At 49.6% G+C, this 18,685-nt stretch overlaps 6 protein-coding genes across 6 annotated transcripts; 2 read left to right on the forward strand and 4 right to left on the reverse strand.

Moving 5' to 3' along the window:
* Window positions 1-144: 144 nt before the first annotated feature.
* Window positions 145-1,000, forward strand: CLUP02_14146 (methyltransferase; the record flags this gene model as incomplete). The annotated part of the gene is made up of 2 exons (XM_049293078.1): window positions 145-867; window positions 992-1,000. 2 exons carry the CDS (start codon window positions 145-147, stop codon window positions 998-1,000), a joined length of 732 nt encoding a protein of 243 aa, XP_049150224.1.
* A 368-nt stretch (window positions 1,001-1,368) lies between these two features.
* On the reverse strand, window positions 1,369-3,395 carry CLUP02_14147 (GliA; the record flags this gene model as incomplete). Its single annotated transcript, XM_049293079.1, has 6 exons — window positions 1,369-1,637; window positions 1,715-1,972; window positions 2,032-2,147; window positions 2,204-2,557; window positions 2,620-3,050; window positions 3,147-3,395. 6 exons carry the CDS (start codon window positions 3,393-3,395, stop codon window positions 1,369-1,371), a joined length of 1,677 nt encoding a protein of 558 aa, XP_049150225.1.
* A 940-nt stretch (window positions 3,396-4,335) lies between these two features.
* Window positions 4,336-6,341, forward strand: CLUP02_14148 (uncharacterized protein; the record flags this gene model as incomplete). Its single annotated transcript, XM_049293080.1, has 6 exons — window positions 4,336-4,479; window positions 4,537-4,593; window positions 4,652-4,836; window positions 4,911-5,963; window positions 6,024-6,202; window positions 6,262-6,341. 6 exons carry the CDS (start codon window positions 4,336-4,338, stop codon window positions 6,339-6,341), a joined length of 1,698 nt encoding a protein of 565 aa, XP_049150226.1.
* A 446-nt stretch (window positions 6,342-6,787) lies between these two features.
* On the reverse strand, window positions 6,788-8,398 carry CLUP02_14149 (cytochrome P450; the record flags this gene model as incomplete). Its single annotated transcript, XM_049293081.1, has 5 exons — window positions 6,788-7,135; window positions 7,201-7,751; window positions 7,815-7,887; window positions 7,956-8,215; window positions 8,281-8,398. The coding sequence occupies 5 exons, from the start codon at window positions 8,396-8,398 to the stop codon at window positions 6,788-6,790; spliced, it is 1,350 nt and encodes a 449-aa protein (XP_049150227.1).
* Window positions 8,399-9,651: 1,253 nt separating this feature from the next.
* CLUP02_14150 (3-oxoacyl-(acyl-carrier-protein) reductase) lies at window positions 9,652-10,610 on the reverse strand (the record flags this gene model as incomplete). The annotated part of the gene is made up of 2 exons (XM_049293082.1): window positions 9,652-10,456; window positions 10,543-10,610. The coding sequence occupies 2 exons, from the start codon at window positions 10,608-10,610 to the stop codon at window positions 9,652-9,654; spliced, it is 873 nt and encodes a 290-aa protein (XP_049150228.1).
* A 587-nt stretch (window positions 10,611-11,197) lies between these two features.
* CLUP02_14151 (beta-ketoacyl synthase domain-containing protein) lies at window positions 11,198-17,771 on the reverse strand (the record flags this gene model as incomplete). The annotated part of the gene is made up of 5 exons (XM_049293083.1): window positions 11,198-14,427; window positions 14,493-15,429; window positions 15,489-17,060; window positions 17,124-17,409; window positions 17,467-17,771. 5 exons carry the CDS (start codon window positions 17,769-17,771, stop codon window positions 11,198-11,200), a joined length of 6,330 nt encoding a protein of 2,109 aa, XP_049150229.1.
* Window positions 17,772-18,685: the final 914 nt, after the last annotated feature.

The following is an 18,685-nucleotide window of genomic DNA, read 5'->3' on the forward strand; positions in this document are numbered from 1 at the left end:
ACTCGAGATTAGTATCTCAGGACCCGTCATCTGAAAGATTCCACTCTCATCAATTTCGGGAAACCAATATGCTCTACGCCCTGCCGCAAGACCTTCATTTCATAGACGGTCCACGAATTGCCAGTTTCCAAGCATTAGAAAAAAATGTCACAAACCTCAACTCAGACTCAAACAAAAAAGCTGGACACAGCAAAAGGTGCAGATGCATACAATCCAAGCAACCTGAAAACCTACGACACTCTCGTCTTTGGTGTCGTTTCACCTTACGGTTGGAATTGCTCAGCCGAGAAACTCATCTCTTTCTTCAACCGCAATATAGCTCGCGCCGCAGAGCCGTACAAGTCCAACCCGGGCGGTCCCCCACCCACTCGAATCCTCGACATTGGCGTTGGCACAGGATACTTCCCCGCAAGAGCTCCTTTGCCTAAATGGACCGAGTACGTTCTTGTCGACCTCAACGAGACGTGCCTGGACGTTACTCTACCCGTCATTGAAAGGGCACATCCGGAGGTCGGCACCAACGCTACGAAGGTCGTTGGTGACTTCCTGGCTCAAGGTGACGAGCTGAAAAGTTTGTTTGCGAAGGGAAATAGTTTGCCGGAAGGCGGTTTTGATGCTATATCTCTCATGTTCTTGCTGCATTGCCTGCCTGGCCCACCGGCACGCAAGGCGGAGGCTTTGGGACGCATGGGTCGCTTGTTGAGGCCTGGAGGGGTCGTGTTCGGGGCTACTATTTTGGGTAAGGGTGTGAACCGTAATCCGCTGGCGCGCCTTGTATTGTGGTTGAACAACTGTTTGGGGGTCTTTGATAATCATGAGGACGATGCAGTGGGTATCTTGGTGCCTCTCCAGAAGATGTTCAATGAGGTACGATATGAGGTAGTCGGGTGTATGCTTCTTTTCGAAGCCAGCGATCCTCGCTATAATTAGAAAGCACACTAGAAGGAATCGAGACCAGACACAACTTTGAAGTTAACTCATGTCCTAGCAGATGAAGTAAGGTGCACAAGAAGAAGTAGTTCTTCTTGTGCATCTATCTCTTGTTATATCATGCTTTCAGGTTGGGTTGTGTAGAATATCAATCCACGGTGTCGCCTCTCTTCATCTCGCATGAACTTGTACAATCAAATAATTTGCGCTCTTCAGACAATGACATGGCATGTCTGCCTGAACTTCGAAGAAGCAATATGTTCACAGGCAATATCCTAAGAACAAGTGTACTCTGTCTGATTGACTTGGACACTCTATCAAGGTTTTGGTCAACACTCTGCCAAGTGACTCTAACCGCAATTCGATTTTAGAGCAAGAGTGTTAGAAATAAAACTCCCCTCCCAAATGAGTGTTTGGCGTGCAAACATGTAAGCCAAGTCAAGCTCCAACAAACACCCCAGAAATCAAGGCACCGCCAGCGAATCCAATGCCCATAGCCCATGATGCTCGAAGACCTTCTGTGTACGCTGCAATTATTTGAGGAGCAATGTCCGCGGAGAAGAGTTTTTTCAGATCCGTAGATCCTGCGGCCAAGATCTGGGCAGCGGTGAGACTGGGGACGTTTCGCACAGCATTCTGCAACATGATGTTGTTGAAGAGGTTCTGAGTTGCTGATACCGCAAGTGCACCACTGAGAAGTTGGAAAACTGTGAGTATCCGTCTATTAGTACAATACTTTTTGATACTTATAGCAAGTTGAATATTGGCCCCAGAGAAGACTTACGGAGGACAATACTTGTGGCCTGGGGCACGTCTTGCACATCGACTGTAGCCTGGACAGCTAGGACTGGAACTTGGGTTCCTAAGCCATAGCCAAAGGCTACTATAAGCTGGTATAGTAGGTACTGAGCTGGTGTAGAGTCCGGGCCAAGGGTGAGGATCAGTGTAGAGCCTAGCACCGTAAGAGCACCAGAGAGAACACAATATAGCCGGTCATTCCGATATTTGGAGTACGCCACACTGGATAATAGTGTGAGGAATGCTACGATGTAAATGTTAGACGTCATACAAGAAGAATGGATCAAAGGCAATATGACTCACCTCCACCAATTAACAGGGGAAGAACGTTGACACCACTCTGTGCGGGAGTAAACCCTTTGGTTGCTTGGAAGTAGACAGGCAGATTATACTGGATTGAGTACGCAACCGAGCTAAGCCTACGATGGTGTCAAAAGAAAGTCCCAAGTATATATAGAGCTGGTGGTCCACTTACATGAATGCGAAAACGCAAAGGAAGCCGATCTTCATATTGGTCAAGAACCTTGCTTGCAAAAGAGCGTCCTCTTTCATGAAGTACTGCTCAAACCCGAAGAGCATGGCAATAGTGATCGATCCCATTAGCGTACCGACGACGAAGCCAGAGTCCCACTCGTGTTTGATGCCTCCGGACTCCATTGCGGTGACAAATAGAGCGATGATACCGGTGATAAGAACGACACCCGTCAGGTCCATCTGACGCACAATGCTCTTCCATGGTGCCCTGACGGTTTTGACAGTATTTGGAATCTTGAAGAAAAACAGAACGATAATTCCGGCGAGAACGGAAAAGGGTATGTTGATCCAAAAGCTACGACGTCCAACTGTGAGCTCTCCACTCTTTTAGGCATTTTATACGCTGATTGGACTCACCACCACCTCCATGAGAACTTTTCTGTGAGGAAGCCGCCGATGATAGGCCCAAGGGAACTTGCACCGGTAAAGATGGCACCGAATGCGCCTAGATAGATTGGCGTCTTGCTCCGAGGCGTGACGAGCGCCAGGATTACATAGACGCCGCCAGTTAAACCAGCAGCCCCAATGCCCTGAACCGCACGCCCGGCAATTAAGAAGGCACTGTTGGGGGCAATGGCACAAAGTACACTCCCGACGGCGAAGATGATGAGCGCTGTCAGGAAGATCCACTTCGGAATGAAGAACTTGTACAGCTTGCCCCATGGCACTTGAAAACTCGCAATCGTCATCAAATATGCAGAGCCATACCAGCCGGCATCTGCGAGGGCTTTGAATTCGGTGGTAATGACGGGGATAGCAGTGGCAACGATGGTGGCATCGAGAGCGAACTAGCTCATTGTGTAAAACTGTTAGCTGGAGAAGTCTTCACCTTGCCATGATTCAAGAATCTTTGTCAGTTGCGACTGTTGCTTGTTGGGATTTACCTCAAAAAGACCCAGTGCCAGTGCAAGTATGATTAGCACTAGTGTAATGCCCTCAGGGTATTTGCCTTCATCTTCATCAGGCTTAATAGGGTCCGTAAGCCTTTGTCCATCGTCAATATTGAACTGCAAACGATCCGAGAGTGTGTTATTTCCGGTCGAAATACGCCTCAAATAAGGCTCTGTGTTGTCATCCAGATTTTGGACGAACCAAGAATCCACCTTCGTAGATTGACTCTTTGCGGCGTCCATCTTGCAGGTTTGGACTCTGTTCGTGAAAGGTATACAATACAATGGTATGTTGATTCAACTGTTTACTCTGGCACCAGGCGAGCGTAAAATGCGTTCTCAATTTTCAAGGCTTGAGCAAGGATTAAGATCTACAGACTGGAGATCGGTATGATCCAACAAGCCATGCCAATGTACATGGCGAGCATCACAAGTGATCCAAATTCAGCACCTGCCACAACTTTCGCAGCGATATGCACGGAACGCTTTGCTATCTGACTACCCCGAGACGAACAAATCACACGGATTGTTTGGCTCTGCGGCACAATGCCGATCTCTGAATGTAGCATGTTGAGATATCGTATGGTACGAAAGGTGTGAAACCGGTACTGGGACTTGGCTCGGAGAGTTAATCTCGGGCCCACGACTAAGGTCCGGGCCGGTGGGGTTACCTCCGAAGCTCAGTCGGAGACATTTGCCTTGGCACAAGCGCCGGCGGACGCCCGCGGAAGCGCGAGGTTACATCTAAGAAGTTAGGACGACCTCAATTGCCCATCTTATCAACATCAAATATTCATCTTCAGAGATTCCACAGCGCGATTGAGGTTCTATAGGTTGAAGCTGGCGTGTGCCAGCCTTGCAAAACATGTTACAATAAGCTTGCGGGCCTTATGCAGGCCCTGTACACAAAATGGCTGTTATTCGATCTTCATACAACCGGCGGACCTCAGACCTAGGAGGAGGCCGCTCAGTGACAACAGATCATCTCGGAGTGTGAAATTGAGAAGTTTATGAGACATCATCGTGACGCCGTAAGAAGCTGTTTGCACGATGAAAGTTTGAGATCTCCACCTTTCGAGATATCGCTCATCATTAAAGACATAATAGGCGCCATCAATTGCTAAAGCTTCTGATGTCGTAGAGCTCAGCCGAGCACCAACAAATTAACAAGACACATCCAAACATGCCTCTTGGTATTATTGACGCGAAACTTGGGAAGGATGCAGTTCTTACGGGGACCGTCCATCTTGTCAGAACATCTAGTACCAGTGATTCAGACCACGACGCCCCAAGCCGGAGTAGCATTCTCAAAAGAACGATCTACATGGTAATACCATGAGTAACCTTCATGATCATCCCAAACATCATGTTGACATCCGGGTAGGGAGTTGACACGGTCTTGGTCCCTCAACCATCCTTGAACGATCCAAATGACCCATTGGTGAGTCAAACCTTCAACGTAAAGGACATGATTTCTCTGACGCACATGACGCGGAAAGCTCTGGACCAACTGGCAGAAGGAAGCGGCTTTTTGGGTTATCTTTTTCAACACCATCATCTTCGCTTCGCTTCCTGGTCCCATGCTTAGCCCGGCCACGTTTGCCCTTGCCCCCATCCTTGGCGTAAGCATCACAAAAGTTGCTGAGTTGTCTGGTTACCATCTCCTCGTTGTTGCGGCTATAGGGTTCGTAGTCCCTCGTTCCTACTAAACGCCTTTCCTTTGCCTAAGCCTTGTTTTTAATATGCGCTCTACCACAGACCCTTGGTTTCGATCCTTGCACAGCAGTATGGAAAACGCCCGCAGTTTCTCTTCGCCGCCATTGCCGGAACCCTCGGCACCGCAGTCTGTATAGCAGGGTCTCAGAGGTCCCAGTATAACACAATATTCGCTGGTCGTATGATTCAAGGACTGGGTGCTACCGCTTGGGAGAGTTTAGCGCTTGCGGCAATTGGGGATTTATTCTATCTTCATGAGCGCGGCTGGAGGATTGCCATGATGGTCGCCTCGTCAGCTTGCACCGTTTCGATGACATCAATCGTCAGCGGAGTTATGGCAGAGCGCCTTGGTTACAAGGTCCTGTTCATCGCCGAACTGCCATTCAACCTCGCGGGGCTCATCATGACAGTTGCTTTGCTCCCTGAAATGCAGTTCAAACGACCAGCTGTTACCCAGCAAGACATAGCTCCAAGTTCTCAATCCAACAGCGAAGCGGAGACTACGGCCGTCAAAGGGCATCTCGACATCGACGTCACAGCAGCCAAGAACACCATCGCCGAGACTGGTGTGGTCATCGTCCCAAAGAAGACTTTGGCGCAAATGCTATCACCATGGTCTCAACAGACGTACACAGATCAGAACATCATTCGCTTGCTAGCTGAACTCTTCGTCAACTTCATTAACCCAGCTGTGCTTTGGATTCTGACCGTCAGTGCGGTTCTCAATGCTTGCTTTGTAGCATCCAGCTACATTCTATCTCAGATCTGGTCGATGCCACCTTACAACCTCAACATTGAGCAAAATGGCTTTTTCTGGGCTGGCGCACTGATTGGCGGTTTGTTTGCCATTCCTGCTGGCTCACTCTGCGACTTTTCTGCGATGATCATGTCGAAATGGAATGGCGGCGTCTATGAGGCAGAATTCCGGATCCCTGTCAACATACTTGGTGCCGCCCTGAGTGGGCTCGGTTGGTTCCTGCTCATGTGGGTGGTTGATCACCCCTCCACGAACGGATACTTCCTCGGGGCTTTCTGCTTAGGCTGTATGGCTTTTAGTATTTCGGTCCCCTCGACTTCTGCTGGGCTTTATATCTTGTGAGCGTCATCTTTGTCTTGGAAGATTGCGGGAATATCAAGCTAACGGCAGGGTGTTAGGGACACATTCCCACAACGATCCAGCGAGATTTTCATTGTACAGATGATGCTTAAGAACTTCTTGTTTTATTCTTTTTCGACATTCATCAATACGTGGACTACTGAAGCCGGGCCTGGGACTGTCCTTATGGTCCTAGGAACTGTCTCCCTCGGGCTTTTCACCACCTGCATTCCTATGTGTGAGTAGCAACAGGCTTTTCCCGGATTTTATGAAGATTCTAATAGTCAATCTCAACAGACATCTTTGGAAAGTTGAATAGAAGATGGATAACCAGTCTCTATGCCAAACACCGCTTCCTTCGACGACTTGCCGAATAGGAGAGCAAAGCAGTAGCACAAAGAATGATAAGACGTATTGAAGAAGGGCACATAGATACAGAAGACTGGAGGATATGTTTGACCGTGCCTCCGCCTGAAGCTAGGATGAGAGATGGCACCATGGAAGAGCTACCTAGAGGCTGTTTAGAACAGTTGCAAGGTGAATGACGACACATTTTGCCGAGAAGTTGGGTTCAAATTGTCTCAAATTGCTACGTATTCAATATTCAGGAAGGCTTTGGCTCAATTTCTCTCCACACCGCTATGATGTGAGTGGTTATCCGTACGATCTGTTTTAAGGACTTAAATGAACTTTGCAAGCTCCAGTGGAATCTCAATCTAGACTCCAGGAGGCACGTATGAGTACTTATGCATGAAAGCATATCTACGATGATTACAACAACAAGATTTGTTACTCTCTTGTAAAAACACACTTCGATTCGTAACTATGTAGATCTCTTCTGGAAACGGACAACGACCTGGGGCAATTGGTTCATAGCGTATCTTCTTAGATCTCGTTCCCAGTCCATCTCGCCTTGATTGACGTGCTCCCAGTCCAAGGCCCACACCATCTTGGAGATCATCAGCTGCGCCTGCAAGAGCCCCGTCTTACGACCTATGCAGCCTCGGGTGCCGATACTGAAAGGCTGGAAAACAGAAAGCTTGTCATTTTCAAATTCTTTTCCATAATCTGGATGATCTTTCGGAAGCCATCTCTCCGGGTGGAATTCTCGTGGTTTCGCAAAGTAACGCTCCGAGTGAAAGACTGCCCAGAAGCTAGTTTGAACGCGGTACTAAATGCAGATGAGGGTCAGCGGAAATTGATCTACATAACTGGATGCCAAGGTCTTAATGTTACCCCTTTCGGAATGTAGTGGCCATCAACGAAACCGCCAGGGCTGATGCGAGGTAAACCGGAAGTGCCCTGAGTGGCTAGTCGAAGACCCTCGTTGATGACAGCATTGAGCCATACAATATTCTGCACATTGTCGGATTTGATGTCCTCGTAGGAAGTGAATCGATCCCGAATATCCATCTTTAGCTTTTCGAGTTTGTCTTGATGTATGCCGAGAAAATGTACTGACACCGTGAACATGTTGGAAGTGGCTTCGGCGTTGCCTATGACCACGTTCATGCTCTGTGCAACAAGAAAGTCGACTTCGGGCGGTTCTCTACCCTCTTTAATAAGAGATGACATGAAGTCTTCGTGTTCGAGGGAATCTCTGAGGCGGATTCGATCGTTGATATACTTACTGTTGATGCGCTGGAGTTTCGGCGCCACTGTCGCTAAGCTAGGACTTAAGGCAAGCAGCACGAACGGGTAAAGAAGGGGGAAGCGTGTAGAGACCTGGTTCACGGTGCCCCAGAAGCTCAACTTTGAAAATGTCTCCAGGAACTCTCCGGCTTTACCTATTATAGTTCGATTGTTCAGTGATCAGAAATTGCCTGTCATCTTTGATTTCCATAACTTACCCTTTTCTATGTTGCCGTAGTCATGTCCAAATGTCAAGTCACCGGCAAGATCCATGCTTAGCCACTCATTCCACTGGAAGGTCAGCCTGAGTTTGACCTAACCTCAAATGCATCCCCCTGCACTGGTGTATTGCCGCTTACCTCCGTCAAGTTGATAGGACCCCTTCGGCAAGCCTCATCGACCTTCCGAATGAATCGGTCGTAATGCTTATGCAAGACGGGCTCCTGCCATCGCTTGATCGCATTCATGTTGAAGCTTGGTTCCATGGCCTTTCTGACATAACGATGGATTTTTGGATCTGTATCAGCAGCAAAACCCTTGTGCTTTCCTGCAAGAGCTCCAAGCTCTTCGGTCTTCAAGAAAGCCTGCGCATCATCCGTTTTTCCAGGCAACAAGACGTCTAGGATGAAGGGTATCCTGTGAGCGTCTGATAGATGCAAAAATGTTCACAGAATACAAACTTACCAACTATCGGCTTGTACCCAAATATGGCGATCTCATTGGGTGCGATTCGTACGACATCGCCATACTCTTCAAACCCCTTCTCAACTGCCCATGGCCAGCGACCGCGTAGCCCACGCATTGTCAGACACCGGAATTAATGTTTGGAGTGAAGTTTGTTACCAGTAATACGCAAACCACAATTCGGAGACTGCAGCAATTCTAGGGCCAGGATACTTTGCATATGGATGTAGGGTTAGGCGGTATCCTATCAATAGGAGCCAATATGCTGTGAACTGGGTTATTCTTAGCGAAGTGCAAGATGTGATTAGAGAGATCGTAGTCTTTGTTGACTAACCGATAGAGCGATGACTGAAAGCCATGAGCTGATTGATGCGTTTTTGAGATGTTCCATGGTAAACTCGCTTATTCTTTTCCCTGATACAGCATGGAGCGTGTTGAAGTTCATTTCCCTTGTCATCTTATCCATCGTTTTGGTGGTGACTTGGTTCTCGCCCAAAATCGCGAACCTTCGCAAAATGGAGCTGAAAGCAGTTGATCTTGCGGAGACTCTCAAATTTCTTCGAAGAACGATTTCTTTAAGACGCAGATAGTTGTGTGGCTGGATTGTAAATCATGGGGATCAAAGTTGACCTCGCGCCATCGAGGCATTACTGACGACAATCCTCATTGCAGTAAAGGTCAATGCTTTAGGTCCTAATACTGTTTCTGCCCACCCATAGGGATGCAACACATCTTGGCCCATACCTTTTGCTGGTGTAAATCCTGCGACCGAGTCATTTGGAAGTTTCGGCACGCGTGGTTGTGACCAGCTCGGAGGGCATCGGACGTCTCGGAGACAGCTCCGGCGTAGAGTCCGGCGTGAATGCACTGTTTCATATGACTTGAGCAGTAATTGCATTGCAATCAGCAGATTGGATTGCTGCTGGAAGAATGGCCCTTGACTTCTAACCACAGGCCACAAGTACAGCCCTGTGCAAACCCAACTCCAGACTGCAGCCCTCGCCAAAGAGATGCCTCAATGTCAGTCTGACAGGGACCACTTGAATTTTGTAAAGGCCTCTTGCTTGGTGAGTTGAATGGCTAGCCATCTGGGGCTCTGGTTTTAATTGAGTTCCTATGGTCTAATCCGGGGGAGGGGGGTTAAGTGAATTGGTTATTCGTAGAGCTCATTGAATTACGATAGCCACGAAGTCCTACGCTCGCCCCCGATGTCGATGAGATGTTGAGCAGCCAAGTTTCAAAGAAGGAGACCAGACCGCAGTGACATTCCCGGATGTCATGTCCACAAAGTAACCAGACGCTTCCCTATCAGAAAGACAATGATAGAATTGCAATTCGTTCGCTGTGCCCTCAGTGCTAAGATCTAATCTTTCACAGTATTTTGACCGTTCCTCCGTTGGCGCATACGGCGCTCCCGGACACCCATCGACTCTTCTCACAGCAGAGCCAGCCAACAATTTCAGCGACATCATCTACTTCACCCAGCCTCCTATCCACGCTACAAGCTTCCATCTTAAACTTTATGAGTTGGCGGACAGGTTCGATATCAGGTAGTCCTTCGGGCAACCCATTGGCTGTATCACCGGTCTTCGTGACTCCGACAATTAGTGAATTAACGGTTGTCCTCTCCATGCCAGCCCGCGTCCCCAGAGCATCCGCCCAGACCCTTGTCATGGACTCTAACGCTGCCTTACAGGCCCCGTAGAGCAATGTTACTGGAGCTGGCTGACTCTGGCGCGCTCCCTCAGACGAAATATTGACGATGCGGCTGTCTGGAACAAAGTGCGGTAACAAGGCCTGGATAAGTTGAACAGCGGTCGATATATTCCCTGTCAGCATGCGGCGCACATGTCCTTCATCAATGGCTTCAATTGGCATGGTCTCTTGCAGGGCAGCATTCTGTACCAAGATGTTGACAGCGCCACTGAAATGTTCCTTCACTGCAGCCACAATGTTGTCGCAACACTTGCTCGGCTCTGTGAGAGGTGCAACCACACCGAAAATTCGTGGAGTCGCATGGTTCTGGGGATTTCTCTCTTGGTAGAGCAACCTAATTTCCTCCTGCAAGGAGACGACATTCTTGAGTGAAGTCTCGCTGGAGCATGTCGCTAATACGTTTGAGCCCCGGGAAGCGAGGTGGAAGGCTATGCCGCGCCCTAGACCTCTCGAGGCGCCACTAAATAAGATCAGCTACGGTAAAATTCAGTGGCCTCGAATCTTTGCTGGAGCACCCAGCTTATTAAGTTACAGGTTCGAACTCACGTAACGATGGCAAACTTTCCTGCCAAGTCTTGTTCTTGGACAGATGGATTCAGGAGAGTGTATTTCATATTGACCGAATCGAAGAGAGTGTCTCCTGACGATGTTGCGACGGCTGGCATAAGCTACAGTATTCTTATGAGGGCGGAAACAGTGTGTTGTAAGCTTGAGTGCTGGAACAGCATCAGGTAGGTCGCGCATCCGCCCACGGGTCGAAAACTGAGTCTTTAGTACATAGAGCGAAGAGGACCGCTGTGTTCCAATGGAGTTGTGTTAACTTGGTGGTGTGTGCCTCACTGTTTGAGTCAAGTCGGAGAAGCGGAGGCGGGAGAAGATGCACTTTTACCTAATTCAGTCCGGTTCGGAGAGGTGAAACATCCTGCTGGTTCGAAGGGCAGCGCATTGTACTTGTAGCCAAGTTATGGCTCGAAAATGTAACCTTCAACATTAGGAACAGCGAGGCTTCTACTCTTCGACCAATTCTAGATATCTTTTGATCTTGTTTGTGTAGGATTTGTGTAGTCTTTGCGCGAAAACCTCTCCAAGAACAGAATCTTGTGTTAGGTACCTAATTTGAGATCGACTTACGTGGACAGCGGGAATGATGAAGAAGCTGAAAGACATCTTACTAAAAAGTCTATAACTCTAATAATACTATCTAATTCCTTTCCTGAAAGTAGGCGAGAGCCTCTTCAATTTTCTCCCTCATGAGGTGCACATGTCCCGGCATCGGCATCTCAAGATGGTCTGCATCAACAGACAAGCATTGTCCAACTTCTCCCACGTATTTGTCCCACCCATTAGGACCCAAAGCGCCCTCAGAGCCGCGCTTGTCAGGGAAGCCCCAGGCAAGAGCCCCTAAAGCTGGATCCTCCATGAACCCAGGATAGGCTTCTGCTGGAAATCCCATGCCCACCATCTCGTGCTTCAGTTCAGGCTTCCCCTCACAGCGGCCGCCCATACCCTTCTCTGCCCAAACAATGCTCGTCTTTTTGGGGCGCTGATGGGAAGTCATGGGCTGCGGGTGGTAGGTTGCCACGGCTTTGAAAATCCCCAGCAGATGTTGCATCGGCGCAGATTCGGCCGTCGAATTCCAGAATGCGTCCTGTGCAGCCATCTTTTGGAACATTTGCCAGCCTATCTCAGGCTGGACTTTAACAAGACTAGTTTCGGTCTTGGTGCGTGGTGAGCAAATGTCAATGATCAGTAGGCCATCGACTTGACGACCGAGGTCACCTAATTGACGGCAGACCTCATACCCGAGCATGCCGCCACCGGAGAAACCGCCAATGTACAGTGCGCCTTGAGGCCGAGACTCAATCACGGCATCAACAATCAACTTCGCGGCTCCTTCAATGCCAACCTCGGCGTTCATCCGCTCTGGGCAGCGAATGAAAGGCGAGTCAACACCATAAATTGCCGTCTTAGTGTTGAAGGGTGGCAGATGAATGTAGCTAGCAATCGTACCAGTTCCGTCGGCGATCATGTACAACGGCGTCTGATCTGGTTTCGAACGGCCGTGAAGTAGGATTACTCGCGCCTTCGGTGGTGGAGAGATTGTTTGCTGCTTCTCCGTCACAGAAGGCGAAACCGATTTATTTGGCAATAGTGATTCACTCTCCGGTATCGAGATTGAAGTAACGACTGGCTTTTCAACATCTTTCTGATCGAGCAATACCCAGTGAGAGGGGATCTCGGGTGTCGGGCAGCTAGTAGACAGACTTTCATCCGACATCTCCTCCTCGCTGACAGACGGCGGAGAGGTCGATGCCTGTGAGGATGACGAGGAGTGAATAGTCTCGGTTGTTCCAATTGCATCGCCAAACGCCTTGCGCAGGTCACCAATCGTCGGATAGTCGATGAGAGTGGACACCGGAAGATCGATGCCGGTCTGCTTCTTGACAGCAGCGGTAATCTCAATGGCCATGATGGAATCAACCCCAACATCTGCCGTAGCAGTGTCATCCGTGAGTTGCGCCGAGTCTGTGCCTGTCTCTCTTGAGATGCTCTCCAGAATAGAAGCAAAAACTTCATTCTGTGAGCTCAAACCCTCTTCAACTTTGGTCATCTCTGAGGCGTCTGAGCGACTGTAGGCATGCTTCTTGGCGGAAGGTTGTGGAGCCTTTACTGCCGCCACATTCGTGTTCGTCGGAAGTTGATAATCGTCAGGTGCTGCAACCGATACTCTTGTCTTTCCCAAAAGCCGGTCTAGAACAGTGTTGCTGACCTCGTGAAACCGCAAACCTGAACATTGCATTACCATTTCCGACGAGTCAGAGTCAAAGACCCAGACATCGCAAGTTGCAGAGTCCTCGGTTCTGCGTGAGACTCTGGCGAGAGTAAGGTATGATTTACCCGGCACTAGAGCTCCGAAATCTGGTAGCTCAACGCTCTCAAGATTGTCCATCATGAACGTGGTATCAGAGGCACGCGGTCGACTTGGGTTGGCGTTAAGCACAAAACCCGCCAGGTGCACTAGGCTTTCGCCATGATATGGTGACGAGGTGAAGCAGGTTCCGATAGGATCAGAGCCCAGGACGATCTCTGCGGCAGCCTCCTGGAAATCATCGGAGACATATGCTCCCTTGACGCATTTGAAAGATGGAGAGTACCTGACTGTGTTTGAAAAGAGCGCGTAGAATATGTCTGGCTGGATCCTGTGGCCACGTCCCTCCTTGGCGCTCTTGATCACGTCATCCATCCTAGCCTGGATGAAGAATGATACCTTCTCCCAACCAGCTTTGATGGAGTCCGCCTCGCATATGGAGACTGTGCAGCTGCCCAGAGTTTGCTCAGATGAGTGAAAAGTTACTGTAGCAAGATCATTAGTGAGCTTCTTCACATTCGCAGTTGTGACAAGTTCCTCAGTCGATCCATTAACCTTCTTGCGCAGTGGACGCCGTAGTGAGAGATTGCGGATCGTCAGCGCAGGCTGCTTCATATCCCGCGTCATGCCCATGCCTTCGAACACGTGCTTGGCAACAGTAGAAGCAGCATCGCAGAACACGCTTCCGGGGCAAATTGCCATGTCGCGGATCCGATGGCCTTCGATGAGGGCATCCATCCCTGGATCGGCAATGAGGGCCCTGAAAGTAGCCTCGGACTCACTGCTCGTCGACCTCTCTGCAACAATGCTCTGCGCACAGGTAGATATTTGCTTCGGGCCGACCTGGGAATCAGCCGCGAGGCTTCCGCGTACCCCGTCGCCCTTCTCGGTGTAAGTGATCCAGAAATCTTGCAAGTCCCACGCGTACGTCGGGAGCGTCAACAGCTGGACGCTACTTGAGTAAGGGCGATATAGTCGGAGCCAGTCGATCTCTAAACCTTGATCGTAAAGCTTCGCAAGACATTTTGTGATAGACATCCAATTGTCAGCATACTTGTCGAGCGTCGACATGATGGAGCCGGAAGACACGGCAGAACCCAAGGTTGCCTGTACAAAGGAACCGCAGACTTGGCTTGGACCATGTTCGACCCACACCACATCACCTAGATGTTCCTTGACAACCGCAATAGTGTCTGTGAACTGCACTCTCTGACGAGTTTGCTGGCCCATATAGATTGCATCAAAGGTTCCGGAGGAATCAACAATCTTCGCAAGCAGAGTAGAAGCAACTGGGATCCTGGGCGGCGAGTACGTTACTCCTCGAGCGAGAGTGACGAATTGATCCAGAATGGGATCCATTTGGAAGGAATGAAAGGCGTATGGTACCGGTAGCAACTTAGGACGGAATTCTGCCATGTCCGCTGCAAGCTGCTCAACATCATCCTGCAATCCACCGACAACGGTGGTGCGTGGACTGTTAGAGCAAGATATCGAACAGATTCCGTCTTTTCTGGCATCAATATAGTCCTGAGTGACCTCAAGGGATGCAGCTACTGCTAACACTAGAGGCGCCAGCGAGTTAGTAGTTATCCTTCCGGCGTACTGCTTCGAGCTCGAGTCTACTTACTTGCACAAGCGCCAGTCTCGCATAATTCGCTGAGCAACTCTGCACGTTTCCCGACCAGATACAGCACATCGGTCAAAGAGAGTACGCCAGCAACGTGAAGAGCGGCATATTCGCCGAGGGAGTGGCCCATAACAACGGACGGCACAATGCCAGCTTCTGAACGCCACACAGAAGCCAAGGCAATCTCCAAAGTCAAGACGGCAAGCTGGATCTGGGCAGAGATCTTCGTGGATGTGTCAGTGGCACGCTTCGTGATGATGTCCAAGAACGATGGGAAGCCATAATCAGCGCAAATTTTGACGCAGTGATCAACCACTTCCCGGAAGACATGACTTGTCTTGTACAGCTCACTGCCCATGCCGCCATAATGGGAACCCTGACCAGTGAAAACGAAGACAACCTGCTTGGAAACGGAAGGCTTGATCTTTGTGACATCATTCTGGGCATCAATGTCTGATCTCAATTTGGCAATGAGTTCTAATGTCGATGATGCGGTGTATGTGGATCTGAGCGAGTGATGCGTTCGCCTTGCGGTAGTTGTGTAAGCAACGTCTTGAATACGGACGGTGGGATTCGCCTGAAGATATTGAAGAAGCCTGCGTTGGTTGGAACGCAGCGATACTTGCGTCTTAGCGGACGTGACAATGACGTGGTTCGACCACGGTACTTGCACGCCCTCGTCCACGGACCACGTAGGTCTATAGTCCTCGATAAGCAGACAAGCGTTACCACCCGCTGCGTCGAAGTTGTTCAGCATCACCCGTCTCGTGTTATTTCCCACAGGCTTGAAATCCCTCGCCTCGGAGAGGATCGACATCTTGGAGTCTTCAAGCGAAGGGAACTTGGGGTTCAGCTTCTGAGGCATGCCTGCTTGTGGCGGAATTGTATCGTTTTGGAACATCAGGACACACTTGAGCAACGATGATATTCCAGCAGCCTGTTTGAAATCTCATTAGCTCAAAGAATCCCTAATTGGCAACATTCGGGTGGTCTTACGGCTTCGCTGTGGCCAATATTGGCCTTGATAGATCCGACTATCAAAGGATCGCCACGACGACGTTTGAAGACGTTGGACACCGCACCTATCTCAGCGGGATCACCAATCTGGGTTCCAGTCCCGTGCATCTCGACATAAGATATCTCGTCTGGAAGGACGCCAGATCGCCTCAAGACCTGGCGGTAAAGCCGTTCTTGCGCGCCGGCATCCGAGGTCGTGATGGACGGAGAATTCCCGCTATGGTTTCTCCCTGAGCCCCCAATGACAGCAAGAATATTGTCATTGTGGGCGATGGCGTCGTCAAGTCTCTTGAGCACCACACTTCCGACGAAGTCAGCTCGACAATAGCCATCGGCGTCCTCGCGGAATGGCTTGCAATTGCCAGTGTTGGATAAGATACCAGATTTGCTGAGACTCGTCCAGGAATGAGGATATCCGACGACATTTGCAGCACCAGAGACAGCCATGTCGATATCGCCTGATATTAAGCTCATGCAGGCGAGATGGATGGAAGATGAAGTTGACGCGCATGCCGAATCTAAAGAATACGTTGGTCCCTCCCAGTTCATCTGGAAGGCAAGACGGCCAGCTCCGAATGCTCTCTGTGCTCCCTGCAGTGTATATGCATCACATCCCTTCAAATGATGTGCCATAGCATTCCAGTCATCGTTGCTTTGTCCGTAAAAGACACCAATTCTATTCGGGTCAATATCCCTAGTCTTGCCGTCAGAATACCCAGCTGTCTCAAGAGCCTCATATGAACTCATGAGGAATTGTCGATGGCCAGGGTCCATAAACATTGCCTCTCTAGGAGAGATGCGGAAGAACCGAGCATCGAACTCTCCGGGCTTCTTCATGAAACAACCGTATCGAGCCGCCGTCGTGCATTTGACGCCATCGTGGCTATGCTCTGCTGCGAAGAACTCATCGAGGTCAAACCGATCCGGAGGGATTTCTTGATGGAGATCTTGACCAGTCATGAGAACGTTCCAGAACTCATCTAGGTCATCACTGCCAGGGCCTCTTCCAGCCATGCCAACAATTGCTATGCGATCAGACGGTCGATCTTGCTGATTCCTCTGGTTGGCGCCTATTTCATGCTGGACATTGATTGTTCTTCCCTGTTGTTTCAATGCTGTTGTAAGGTAGGAAGTGTGACTGCTGGTGCCGATGACTTTGATGTCGACTTGCTGGCAAGATCCAAGATGCTTATTCATTTCGGCAACGACCTCTACGATGTCCAGAGGCTGAGACACAGATTGCGAAACCGCGGTTCGTAGCAAATCGCCAAACGTCTCATATGTAGCTGACGGATCGTCGGTACCCCAGACTCTGTGTTGTGAGTCGAGTTGACTTTTGACAAGAGCAGACTCCCCAATCACATAGTCTAGGTCAGCTGAGGTCATTGGAATAGCGTGTTGAAGGGATCTGATATTAAGCTTGTTTCTTGGGAGGCCACTGACAGCTGGGCACTCGTTCAGAAATTGCTCCAGGATGGATGGTGGACCGATGATGCTAGCCCAGCGGTCTCCAGTGACACCAACTTGTGCCTTCTTCGCGGTTGGAATGCCCTTTCAAGCCAGTTAGAAGATCCATTCAAGGAGGTTTGTTTACAATGAGGATTTAGAACTTACCAGGTTCGTCTGGAATTGCTCCAGAGCAGAGCGAAGGTCCTCGTTCGAGATCCCTAGGACGGCCCAACCCCATGTTCCAGAGCAATCTTCTGTAGCTCTTGACTGGATGTAGCAAAATTTGCAGACCCTACACAAGAGACCAGCTGCCTCAAGACAGCCGGCGTAGAGGGTATCAAAGTCCTTGGCAGCTGCCAATGGTGATAGGCTCATAAGACCTCCTGAAATGCCTAGCCACTCGGGCCCGTCATCAGACTTTGCTAAGAGATTGGGTTCACGCCTGATGCATCTGTTAAATCTATGTCAGTATATTGTGCTTGAATATCACTGAGGATTTGGGACATACTGGAGGAGCATTGCTGCTCTCATTGTATAGATGAGGATTGCATTAGCAACGCCAGTCTCGTCGACTGAGTGGCGGTATTTCTCAGCCAATTCGTAGATGCTTGAAAAGTCTCCGAGACTGTCTGTGATAACGCTTTCGAAGTTTTTGAGCTCCGATTTGACCTTCTTGCACAGATCACTCATAAAAACCTGAAGCCATGGCGCCAGGCCAGCCTGCTTCATGATGTAGTCGATGCCATCGACCCACGGATCGGTCTGATCACCAAAAAATAGAATAGTCTTCTGTGAGTCTGCCATCTTGGGCATCAATAATGGAAAGAAATTACTGGCGCTCCTGAAGTCATATGAGAGAAGCGTTTTTCATTTGCAGCGCCAAAAGAATCGCTGTGATGGGTGAAGTAGCTAGGACGACACAACCGGCCTTTTGCAACATCCGAGATAAGGAGCTACGATGATATTCATGTGTATCTGTAGTTTCTCTCAATTGCCGGAGACCTTAAGTTGTAGTTCAAGACAGCCATCTCATTATCGCCGACAGACTCACTTATCTGTCAACATCTAGTGACCCTGATACGTAAGAGTGTCCACGAGAAGTAGAGCCTGTACGGATACCGATGTCCCAATTAGGAAAGTGACCCGGAACTAGTAGGGAGTGTCATTCTGTTGTCTTCATGAAACCTCCGATTGGACCAAGGTTTCTAAGAATCATGGTTCAGGTTGAGACAGCCAGCCGGCGGCGATTCCCGAACGCCCGTATGTGGCTCAAGAGGTGGCCAAAGCCTGGCTCCGGACTCCTCCGCCGGGCACCAGCCAGGTTGGTGCTCGTACAGAGAAAGTGGTGACGCGGCGAAACTAAAATATCGATGTTTAACATGGCAAATATGATCTGCATCGGCCATAAGCAAAGTCAATGTTCCAGAATCCGAAGCGAGAGGCTGAATGGCGCCCGAGCCTGCGGAACGCCTCAGCTTCTGGGACGCCAAGACCTCCCGTCATCCGTACTTGGATCTTGATCCTCAGTCAAGCATTAGGTTTCCAATGAGAGTGAGGCATATGCGGGATCGCCGATGATTATTTGCTAGTGAAATGAAGACGAGTCATTCACCTACGAACATGCTACGTCCCCAAGCACGCAACTATGATATGCGGCCAGCTAACCTAAAATGCCGGCTCATTATGCTTGTGGTTCGCTTTGGTGAGGCATCTCACGACTCGAATTA

This window comes from Colletotrichum lupini, chromosome 7 (genome assembly GCF_023278565.1).
Source record: "Colletotrichum lupini chromosome 7, complete sequence".
Lineage (NCBI taxonomy): Eukaryota > Fungi > Ascomycota > Sordariomycetes > Glomerellales > Glomerellaceae > Colletotrichum > Colletotrichum lupini.